Source organism: Microtus oregoni, unplaced genomic scaffold (assembly GCF_018167655.1).
Source record: "Microtus oregoni isolate MIOR12 unplaced genomic scaffold, Mior012 000081F_ref0000091, whole genome shotgun sequence".
NCBI classification, from domain to species: Eukaryota; Metazoa; Chordata; class Mammalia; order Rodentia; family Cricetidae; genus Microtus; species Microtus oregoni.
This window is the reverse complement of record NW_024544541.1, coordinates 3675426-3687668: the sequence shown is the minus strand read 5'-3', so window position 1 is coordinate 3687668 and position 12243 is coordinate 3675426. Positions and strand designations below refer to the sequence as shown.

The window sequence follows — 12243 nt, the reverse complement described above, 5'->3', positions numbered from 1 at the left end:
CCCAGTGCTACGTTGGCCTGTCTCACAAGGCAGTGTTGCTAAACCATGGCAAAAAAAACAAAAAAAGATGTCAAACTGTGGCTTCCCAGTTTTGATTGTTCTTGTTAAACTCTCTTTTATGCATAATTAGTGGGAGAATGGATTAGGCAAAAGCTTTTTATGTGGTTTTGGGGTTTTTTGGTTTGTTTGTTTAACCACAATGTCAGTGAGTTTCAGAATAAACCAAGCAATTTGTAACGTTCATAATTTGTTCTTGTAACAGAATCTGTTCAGAGCACAAGACTAGAAGACAGTTGCTAAAACTAGTGTGGTGGTTTTGTTTTTGTTTGTTTCACTTTTTTCCATTGATTTAGAGTTAGCACCCTCTGGTTTAGGCAAAGAACACTCAGCTTCCTTGTCAGGCCAACTTCCTCCTACCCAGACTTCCTTCCCCAAGGCCACCTTAGGAGTCCACTGACAAGAGTACTGAGAACATGAAGAACCATGTTTCGGGGCATGTTTACTGGATTTCTTTTTCCTGTTTTCTTAGACTTCCATTTGGTTAAAGAACTAGATAGTGGCAGAGCTGTACCAAATAATGTTGGTTAGCAGTGCAGTTCACCCTACCCCGTGAGAGTAGACCACTGAGGTTAGGGGCTCACCTGCCATGATGCCTACAGCTTCCAGGAGTCCGTTCCTTCCTTTACCACGTGGGTCCTGAGGATCAGACTCAGATTGTCAGGCTTGGCGGCAGTGCCTTTCTCCACCTAGCCTTCTTGCCAGCCCATTCCCCACTTCTTAGGAGAGACATCCAGTTGCTCCTGGATTTAGGGGGAACATCCTGATTCAGTCTGAGTTTAGGCTTGGTGTCCTTGGCTTTGTGTCCTCATTAGTAAGACGGAACAAATCTCAACCTTTCTCTTCTGATTTTCTCAGGGAAGCGAGGCCAAAGGAATGATGGTTGGAAATGTGCTTTGTAATGAGACATTCTATTATTACTTTCACAAATGTTGGTAACTAGTCTGTCAGACTTCTGGGCAGTTCCTTCAGTTTTATTGGAAGAAAAGTGGTAGAATTAAAAAAAAAAATATTTATAACAGCAAGCTCTTGCCATATTACCACATGGAACCCAAACCCTGGAATTCCTAAAACCACTTAACAATTAATTCTACTCTAGTAAACAGTTTGTACCCTGTGCAATAAACTAGAGCCATGCTCAGTAAGTCGGTCTAGATTCCCTGGTTGGTGTGTCACATGTTGGGTTTTGCCCAGGAGTAACAGGATACAACTGTTGTTGCCTGCCTTAATGCTCTCCCCATTTCCCTCCCTTCCATACCAGTAGCACTAGCTCAGTTGCTGAGAATGAGGGGCTAAGGCTCACAGTTCTCCTGCTTTCAGGGCCATCTTGTCACCTCTGATCAACCCCAGGGACCAGGCCTTCCGTGTCACTGCTCACAGCCCACAGACAGTTCTCCCGTCAGCTGGGCCCACACCTCCTGAAGGTGACTTTACTAAGCAGAGCCCAGTGAAAAGCATCTATATGCTGGTGGCCACGAGAGTTACTGCAGAGGGAGGGGAGCGGTCCTGAAGAGGAGCCAAAGAAGCCTGTGTGTTCGCAGATAGTGGTCTCTGGCAGATGAGCACTGAGCATGAGTGGAAGGCATGGGAATTTTGCCGTTTTTTTTTTTTTAATTACTTTTCTGTCAGTGACTATTTGCCTGTGTGTATATCTGTGCACCATGTTTGTGCAATGCACATAGAGGCCAGATGAGGGTGTCAGTTCCCCTAGAACTTGAACTGCAGACAGTGGTGAGCCGTCCCTATGGGTGCTGAGAACTAAACCTGGATCCTCATTAAAAGCAGCAAGTGTTCTTAACCACTAAGCCATCTTTTCAGCCCTAATTTAAAAATATTTAAATGTGTGACTAAGAACATAGCTCAGCAGTAAGACAGGCCTAGTGTGCATGAGGCTTTGGACATGCACTGCTTGCCAGACAGCCTCTGGGAGAAAACCAGTCTCCACTGTCTAGGAAACAGGTCAGAATAACAGATCCTAGCCTTTTCAGCCCCTCAGACTGGGGGCAGGAAATCAAAACCCTTTTCTCAGATAAATCATTCAAGCTGGGCTTTCTGGGTGGTGATAGGTGGCGGATCCCCGTGTCTGTGAGACATCATCCTCGGGATGCAGATGAGCCATTTTGCCCAGTGCATGCGTGTAATTGTCTTCCTCTTGTTTCCTCAGCATTAACAATAAGCTACAACAGCCTGAGGCAGCTTCTGGTGTGTTAGAATATGCCATGAAACACTTTGGAGAGCTGGTAAGTGCCTTCTCATTCCTTCTAGAAAGACAAGAAGTAGAGATCTGGCTACAGAGGCACTCGGCCGCCACCTTGAAAAAGTTACTTTCCATTTCTGTGGATTTTTTCCTTAATCTGTGAGGATCTAAATGCCAACTTGCCTGTATCTTAAGGACGAAGGGACAATGCAGGATGGAGTGCGTTCAGATGGAATGGAGGTGGGGAGCAGGGCGCACGGTCTAATCAGCAGTGGTGATTGGACTCTTAGCATGTAATGTGTGACTGCTCCACGTGCTTCATTCGGCTCCATCCTCACATGGACACCATAAAGTGGGTAGTGTCATTACCCTCTTTCTCAAGGGAGGGGACTGTGGACCCAGCACGTTCAACACCTGTCTGAGCTAACAGAGCAGGTACACAGCAGGACCAGGATTTGAACCAGGGAAGTGGACCCCAGGACTGCCATTCAACCTGGCTTATCACCTATGTGTCATCTGTGGCAGAGCCTTCGTGCCTGTCCCTGAATTAGAAACTAGCCAGTTCCCCAAGAGGAAGATAAAGCGCGTCCTCTTACTCTCTGATGCCAAGGGACTTTCTCTTTCATTATTACATACATAACTGCGTCTCTGCTACCACCCTTGCCTGTCATACACAGATCATCCCCGTGACTTCTTGCAGTTTGAGAAGGTGCTTTGACGATCCCTGAATTTACAAAGCACTATTTTAATCAGTTTAATACTGGGACCCTGGAAGGCCAGGAAACTCTGGATCCATATATTTGATGCAAAACCTTTTATGAACTGCATAAGTCACTTACTTGGTTTCCTTAATCAAGAGGCAGGACTTGTTTTCGATGCTCTGGCACTCCGCCTCATTAGAACATTGGACTGAAACTGCAGGCTCTTTCACCATCTTAAGCATGTATTGCCTGTAAACAGACTAAGGACCGCCCCTCTCCAGATGATGACAAAACACAGAGAATATGTCTCATCCGTCTTTGCCAGTCCTTGTTTGTAGAAGGCAGAAAGCACACGGTGTGTTTCCCAGGCCAGGCTGTCCTCAGCCGCAATACCCTAGAGCTTGGGCCCCCATAAGCCTGATTGAAACAAGCGCTCTTTGCCCATCTGGTGTTCAGGTGATCTGCCAACAGATGGCTCGTACTCCAGTGCTCAGACTGCCAGCCGTAAATGAAAGTCTCTCCATCTTCAGGTTCTAAAGGTGACCATTAGCTCAGGATTATTGCTAAACCGTGGTGGATTTTCTGTTATATTTAAGTAGCTGAATCATATTAAGCTTAACAATGGTTTGCCTTTTCTTGGCAGAGCCTGTGCTTCCTCAGCACAATTTATGTAACAGCAATCTCATTAGAACTTTGTGTGATTCATTGCTTAAACCTTATGGTTTCTGCAACCCCTTGCAATTTAAAGTGTCCTGGCCCCTGTTTGACCTCTCCATAGCTGCTCTCTGCCTTCTGTTGGTTCGCTGCGTGTGTGCCACACATCAGTCACTGGCTCCTTGTGTGGACATTTGTCTGTGCTGCCCTTCATCCTAGAGTGTTTCGTTACACTCTCGTCATTCTTCTGAGTTCTCTTTTGAATGTAGGCAAATAGAAACGCTATTCTTGGCATACAGGATGAAGCCGAGTTTACCTTCCACAGATAGGCTGATCTCAGCAAACCCTGCCTGCACTAGGGTGAAGCCCAGTTTACCTTCCACAGATAGGCTGATCTCAGCAAACCCTGCCGGCACTGGGGTGAAGGCGAGTGTGGCATTAGTTGGTGCATAGGCAGCAGGGGATATTGGGAGGGAAGAGCAGTCAACACTACACAGTAGAATGACTTCTTGTCCTGGTTCAGCAGGAAGATGTTCTTTGAGGCCACTCAACAACAGATGAGTGGTCTCTTCTGTATCTGCTGTAAAAACATCAGTTTTATCCAGAAAGGGGAGGAGGGAACAGGAGAAACTGATGTGGGTCCTGCATGTGTGATCTACAAGTTCCACCTCAGAATCGTGTTGTTATTTAAGGACCCTCTGGAGAGCAATAGACCAGGCTGATGCAGAAGTAGTCTCCTACTGAGCTGATGAAGAAACTCAAAGACAGACAGAAAACACATAAAACAGTCTACTGATCATTCTGGTCTGGAACTTCAGACCGTGGCCCTTACTTCTGTGGACACCACTCACTGCCAGCGTGGCACTCTGCCTGCCAGCATAATGGAATCCCTCCTTTGGCCTTGACTGGTAGACGGCGCCAAGTGCTACACAGAAGGGAATGTTGGCTAGAAGACTGTAGGATGGAAGATTGTCCAAAGAATTTTAAGTAGCAGTGTTCTATTGTATTTCCTGAAGGTTTAGAAATGCGTTAAGAATGCAGAGTATCAGGGCTTCTAAAAAGAACCAGCTGTGCCCTGGGCTGCTGTGCCTGTCACACAGCCTGATGTCAGCGGTGCAGCAGACTGGAATGCAGGAGCTGCGGTGGGGACACACTTTTCCCTTTGCCCCCCCCCCCCCCCCCCGTACTAGCATTCCGGGACCACTGGAGGGGATGGGGTGGAGCTGAACCCTCCGTGTGCTTAGTTTATCTCAGGATTCAAGGTCTGCCATTAGTGTGCCCAGGAATAACATTTCTGTCTCTGCCAAACAACCTCCCTCCAGGTAAGTTCTTTAGCCTAGGCTGGGACATGCAGACGGGTGAAGTATGTGTATGAATATAGCATAGCACAGGAAAGCGTGTGTGGACTCCAAAGCATAAACCCTTGCTCTCCGCAGGAGATCCAGGCCACCTGGTATGAGAAACTGCATGAGTGGGAGGATGCTCTTGTGGCCTATGATAAGAAGATGGACACGAACAAGGATGACCCAGAGCTGATGCTGGGCCGCATGCGCTGTCTTGAAGCCTTGGGGGAATGGTGAGCTGCCCTGGGGTGATGACCTGAGTGGCCAGGAGAGGCACATGTCTCCAGAGTCTTCAGACTCTTGCTCTCCCAGGAATGGTAACTGCTGTGTTCTTACCTCTCTTCTGCCTCAGCACACAGTTGTGTTTGGTTTGATTCTGCTGGTTCGATTTTTGTGGTTTGAGTTGCTCTCACCCTGTAGCCTATGCTGGCCTGGAACTTGCTGTCCAGCCCAGACTGACTTGACCATGTGGCCTCACCCACCCTAGTGATGGAATTGCAGGTGTGCGCCCCTGCCCCCAGCTTTGTTGTTTCATGCTCTTTGTTTTCTTAATGCTAATGCTGCCCGCAGAAGAGCTGAGTCCCTGGCACCATACATTCTCTGCCTGCTCTCTGTGCCTCCGACCTCAGTTGATCGGCTAAAGAATTTGTATTTATTTATTCATTCATTCATTCGTTTGTTTGTTTATTTATTTATTCTGTCTGTGTGTAAGCCTGCAGGCCAGAAGAGGGCACCAGACCCCATATGTGGTTGCTGGGAATTGAACTCAGGACCTTTGGAAAGCAGGCAATGCTCTTAACCTCTGAGCCATCTCTCCAGCCCTAGCTTTAATTTTTTTTGAAGAGATGGTCCAGCAGTAAAACCTGAGTTCAGTTCCCAGCGCCCACAAAGCAGTTTTACCTTCTCTTACCAGAGGATCTGGTGCCCCCTTCTGGCCTCTTCAAGCACCGCATGCATGTGGTGCACAGACATAAACATTCAGATAGAACACGCATACATATAAAAATAAGAATAAGTAAATCTTACATTTTTTAAAATAAAGACATGACTGATTAGCTCTTGTTGGGCTGAGTGTTGTTGCGCACACCTTTAATCCAGCACTCGGGAGCTAGGGACAGGTGGATCTCTGTGAGTTTGAGGCCAGCCTGGTCTTCATAGCAAGTTCCAGCCAGCTAGATCTACACAGTGAGACCCTGTTTTAAAAAAAAAAAAAAATGAGGAGGGCTGGAGAGATGGCTCAGCAGTTAAAAGCACTGACTGCTTTCCTAGAGGACCTAGGTTTGATTCCCATCACCCACATGGCAGCTCACAACTGTCTGGAACTCCAGTTCCAGGGATCTAACATCTTCTTCTGATCTCTGTGAGCACCAGGCATGCACATAGTACTCAGATATACGTGTAAGCAAAACACCCATACATATAAAAACTTTTAATCTAAAAAATATTGTCTCAAAGTAATTAAGGCAGAGAGTAATGACACAGGATGGCTGGCATCCTTCACTGACCTCCACACACGTGTGCACACAGCACACATCCATACCTGTGCATATATACCACACAGTCAGTCAGTAAGGTGGAGAGCAACTGAGGAAGAAACCTGACCTTGGCCTCTGGCCTCTGCGTGTGCACATGAATACAAATAAATTATACACACACACAGAAATGGTGGATGAATGGATGAGCTGGCAAAAATATTTGAAAATTGTTTGTCTAATTTAACCAGAAATAGGTAAACTGAAAGTTACTATTTTATTTATTTTCATAAGTGAATATCTTATATCCATTTGTCAATGAATGGAATAAGCACATTCTACCAAATCTTCTTTATAAAACTGAAGGTGTTTTAAGTCCAACAGGTATCTAAAACTTCACTGCCTGCTTCAATAGCCACTAGCCACACCTAGCTATGAAAACAGTCGTGCTGGCCACACATCAGAAGCCTCTGTGGCTCCTTCGTCAGGCAGTGCACACAGAACTTCCCATCCTCGTGGCGCGTTCTGCTGGGCAGCTTTGATCTGGAGGAAGTAGGGGTGTTAAGAATGAGCCCTGTTCACTCAAAACAGAATTTTGCTTTGTCTACTTTCAACTCTGCTGTGTCCTAAAGCATATCTTAGGAGAAAGATAAAACAGGTGCAAATTCTTCTAAAGTTTAGATCTGATCAGTTGTGAAATGCTTTAGTGTTTCCCTGTGGCCTTTGAATTAATTGCCCATTGTAGTGTGGCTTTGGCCCATTTATTCACCATTCCTCCTGGAGGTGTCATATCTGAGCTTCCTGCTCCCTCTCTTCAAAGCCTACTCTCGTTCCTTTGTTCCTCCAGCTGCCATGACCCTGCTCCTTTTCTCTCTTTAAAACACACTGCTCCTTTCCCTGAGCTCTCCGGTGCTCTTTCCTTCCTCTTGCCCTCCCTCTTCACTTTCCCTGACTGAACCAAGCAGGGACAGCTTGGATACCTGGGAAAAGCAGAGATGTGGTTTTTTGTCCAGTCTCCTTAAACAACAGGCTCACAGTCTGAGATCTCTTGAGAGAAAGTGACATGGGCCTCTCTCTGCCACAGTTCTCACTCCCGCACACCTCCAGTCTCTTGGGTCCTTTCCAGTTTTATAATTACCTACAAAGTCTAAGGGACTAGTATTGCTGATCTAGGGCTTTAAGAACGTGGAAGCCTAAAAGAGACCTTAAAAGAGATGAAGGAAGCAGAATTCCTGGTCATTTGCAGCTTTCTGATAAGACTTATTTAATCAGTTCTGTTTAGAGTGCAGTTTCTGAATTTCTTTCTGTGCCAGAGGATTTTCTGAACCCGCCTGCAGCAGGTGTTCTCCAAAGGCACCAGCAGAAGCTATAGGGAATCTGCAGTGAGCGTACAAATGTCCCCTTCTCCACGCTCATTTGACTCCTGAGTGATGACTAGAGATGGAGCCCCAGCACTGTGGCACCCTGGACACATCCACCTCCTCAGCCTCCACACAGCCTCTGAGTCTCTGAGAGCAGATGCAGTGGGTGGAGAGCACAGGTAGTGGAGGTGCTCCAGATGAAAGGCCTTGCTCAGCCTCCTGCTGTGGGGCCTGCAGCACCCGTGGGAGGCCACCCTTTCCCTCAGGTGGTTCAGCCTAGCTGCTGACCATGGACTATGTTTTCTTTGTTTTTGTCACCCCTAAGTCTCCCAATGGCGGTGCATTCTACATTCCTGATCCTTGCCTGCTTCCCTGTAGGGGGAGTGTCTTGTATGGCAGTCCCTGCACTACCCCGCTTCTTTCTGCCTCTAGTTGAAAAGGAAAGCTAAGTCCCTCAGCCCCTGGCACAGAAACAGCGATCCTCGCCACAGTAGGAGGCCTACTGCCTGTGGCCACCAGCCATCAAGAGTGGAATTCTGAGCTCAGTTAGTTACTTGGCATGTAAGTAACTAACTTACAGAGAGGCAGATCCCTGGAGCTCTGAGGCCAGCCAGACTAGCCCATAAGTGAGCTTCAGGTTCAATGAGACCTTGACTCTGAACATCAAATGACACCCAACATCATCCTCCAGCTTCCACGTGCACCATGCATATGTGCTCGCTCATGCTCTGTCTCTGTCTCTCTCTCTTTCTTTCTAACACACATACCACAAACATGTATTAAAATTCTCATTGGGGAGAATATAGTAGTCAAAGCTTGTGAATCCAAAGGAATTATCTTTATGAAGCCCAGCACTGTACAATGAATATACAACAATAAAAAATTAATAATTTGGGGGCTGGAGAGATGGCTCAGAGGTTAAAAGCACTGGCTGATCTTTCAGAGGCCCTGAGTTCAATTCCCAGCAACTACATGGTGGCTCACAACCATCTATAATGAGATCTGGTGCCCTCTTCTGGCCTGCAGGCAGACATTCAGTCAGAACATTTGTGTACATAATAAATAAATGTATCTTTTTAAATGTTTTAATTCTTTTTAAAAAGTGGAACTCTAGACCTGGTAGGACCGTTTGTAGATAATGGAGCTTTCTTTCTTACCTTCAGAGACACCCCAATAAAATGCACCAGTCAGTTCCTGTGCTCTGACCCACTCAAATAAATTTAAATAAATCAAAGTTTTTATTTATTTACCTATTTAAAAAAGAAGTTGGTCCCTCTAGTAACAGTGTGGTCCATCAGCTTCCAGCCTGGGCCCCTTGGAACTTGTGCTGTTTTCCTTGGCTCTGCTTCCAGTCCTGAGTTAAACACTTTGCAGTATGCCTCTCCACCTGGAAAGAGGATCCTAGCTGCATTTGTTTTGTTTTGTTTTGTTTTGTTTTTTTGAAACAGGGTTTCTCTGTAGCTTTGGAGCCTGTCCTGGAACTAGCTCTTGTAGACCAGGCTGGTCTCGAACTCACAAAGATCCGCCTGCCTCTGCATCCTGAGTGCTGGGATTAAAGGTGTGCGCCACCACCGCCCGGCCCCTAGCTGTATCTTGAAGCTCCTGTGAACTCGGGCTCACCCTCTCCTTTGCACAGTGCAGAAGTGGAATGTGGAGGCAACGGTGTTGTGTTTTCTCTCTTGCGCTCTCTTTGTTAGCTGGGGTTTGAGCCCAGGACATTATACTCTAGCCAGCAATTTACCACCAAGCCACAACTCCAGGCACTAAGGGGGCACATTAACTAGCAACAGGAAGGCCCTCTTGTTGTGAGGCTTGCTGACTCACACCTGTGATAATGGAGAGGCTAGCACAGAATTGTCTCAAGTTTGAGGCCATCCTGGGCTATATAGTGAGTTGTAGGTCCGCTTGAGCTCGCCAAATTGGAAATTCTTATTCTTGGTGTGGCTCTGTTCTTTTTGTATATTGAAACTTTTTTATTTATTTAGATGGTATTTATTTGTATGAATGTTTTCTCTGCATGTATGTGTGTGCACCACATCTGTGTCTTGTGCCCATAAAGGTCAGGAGAAGGCATTGGATCCTGGAACTAGAGTTACAGATAACTGTGAGCCTCCAAGTTAATACTGGGAACCAAACCTAGGTTCTCTGGAAAAGCAGCCGGGGCTCTTACCCATTGAGATTTCTTAAGTACTGATCCTATCTCAGTAACTAGCTGGTTATAATGTGTGTGCCAGTAATCCCAGAATTTGAGAGGTAGAGACAGGAGGATCAGGATTTCAAGATCATCCTTGGCCACATAACGAATTTGAGACCAGCCTGGGCTCCATAAAACTATGTCAAAAATAGACAGATAGGGGACTGGAGCGATGGCTCAACAGTCTTCCAGATGTTCCCTCTGTGCAGCATCCACATAGTTAATTTGAGACCAGCCTGGGCTACATAAAACTATGTCAAAAATAGACAGAGAGGGGACTGGAGAGATGGCTCAACAGTCTTCCAGATGTTCCATCTGTGCAGCATCCACATCAAGCGGGCCTTCTCTATAGCTTTGCCCTCAGAATACACGTCCAGATGTGTCTTTTCAGATTACTTTCTCTGTAGACCCCAGACTGCACCAAGAGGACAGAAGTCACAGCATTTATGAAGGCGCCATCAATTCAGGGTATTTTATATCATACAGAGTTAGACACTGCACCCGAAAGATGGGCACTAGACCCTAGAAACCACAAACAACCTGTCCACTTCTCTTTCCAGACTTCTAAGTTCCAGGCAGACCCATCATACCACTTCCTGTGCAACCCCAGCTAACCCAAAGGAGGTTCATGGGTTGTAGCGCGAAATTTTGCCAACCTATTCACTTGTTCTCTTCCTCCAGGGGGCAGCTTCATCAGCAGTGCTGTGAAAAGTGGACTCTAGTGAACGATGAGACCCAGGCCAAGATGGCCCGGATGGCCGCTGCAGCAGCGTGGGGTTTAGGTGAGGCTTCCGCATGGGCACGCGGCAGAGAGTGAGCTGCAGTGATGTCGAGATGTAAAGACCATCTGTGCCTATGTACCATGTCCTCCATCTGTCCGTTTCCACACACTCCTTAGACATGAGTAAAGATGGGTCTTGTGGGAAAGCATCTGAAATTGAGATGCCAATTTTTAGTAATTTGGGTTCTGGCAGTGTCTTTCGCCTTTGGCTGCTACATGGCATCTGTCTGATTTTACTCTGCCAAGCCATTGGCCAAAACAGCTTCATTCATCAACCAATAAAAGCAACACATATACAGAAGGACATCCCACATCAGAGATGTACTTAAGATATTACTCCTTCCAGTTCAAGGACTCAGGCCCACGTGGTTGCTCTCATGTTAGTCACCAGTGGCATGAGCCAGGCTGTGCCTTGCGCTTCTGACTGACTTGCCGGAAATCATGGTTCCCACAGCTCCTCATAAGCACAGTATGCAAGAACACCTCTCAGAACTCAGGGGAACACTGAGTTTGTTCACTGTGTTTGTTGTAAAGAATACAAGTGAGCAGGTACATGGGTTCCTTACAGCAGTATGGGTTGGGGGGTGGCCACTTACAAGAGCAGACACGATTCAGGGCGGGTTCAGAATTGAAAGCCCGCCCCAGCTGGGTGATCAGCTTAAAAGTTGGAACCTTGACCCACTGGCAACTTGCAGATAACTGAACAGGCTGGAGAGCGGCTCTTCCAGGCGGCTCAGCTGGTCTGAGTGTCGGCTTGTACTGCTTGGGGAGAAAGGGCTAGTGCGTATGATCAATTTCAGGAACTTCTTGGAGCTTTTGAGTTTGTTTGCTTCATGAGGTTCAGTGCTTGCCAGCAGGATGGACCCCCACCGCCCCACTTCTGAACTTCCTGAGTCCTAAGGAGCTCAGGTGACTCTTCTCTCAGAGAAACTGCTGCAGTACAGCCTGTGGGTGTGCTGCCGCCCTTGTGTCTAGTTCAAAACAGTCTTGCCCCACAGGAAACCCCAGGGTTTTAGGAGCTCTGTGACAGGAAGCGGGGTGACTGGATAGATTTCTCTATACCATAGTGGTACTTGGCTTTGTTCTAAACAAAGTGCTGCTTTATTTTTCTGTGTTATGAGTACTACATAGAAGTAGTCACAGATTCCCAGACTGGCATTTGGCTCTTGCCTTTGCTTTTCCCCTCTGTGTGCACTGCACACCTTTTCACCTCAGGATCCATGTGTTGTTTGAGCGCCACCTGTCCTCCCTGTGTCTCAGATAGGAGGAGAGGGAGAGGTGGTTGCCATCTCGTTTTATTTTTTAGTGTTTATACACACACACACACATAAAGCCTCAGTAAACAAAGGCTTTTTTGTCTTGCCTAGTCCAGCAGCCACTTTTAAAATAATCACTCAGAGGCTTAATATTAATTACAAGCTGTTTGGCCCATTAGCTCTTACAAGTTAATTAACCCATTTCTATTAATCTGCATTTTGCAACA

General features: G+C 46.7%; 1 protein-coding gene across 1 annotated transcript in view; it reads left to right on the top strand.

Annotated features, from left to right (window-relative positions):
- The window catches only part of Mtor (mechanistic target of rapamycin kinase), a 111151-nt gene that overhangs the window by 56439 nt on the left and 42469 nt on the right, over positions 1-12243 (top strand). The window contains exons 29-31 of the mRNA XM_041643029.1: positions 2222-2297; positions 5046-5185; positions 10661-10761. Coding sequence (XP_041498963.1) covers positions 2222-2297; positions 5046-5185; positions 10661-10761 — 317 coding nt within the window. The remainder of the gene's footprint in view (positions 1-2221; positions 2298-5045; positions 5186-10660; positions 10762-12243) is intronic.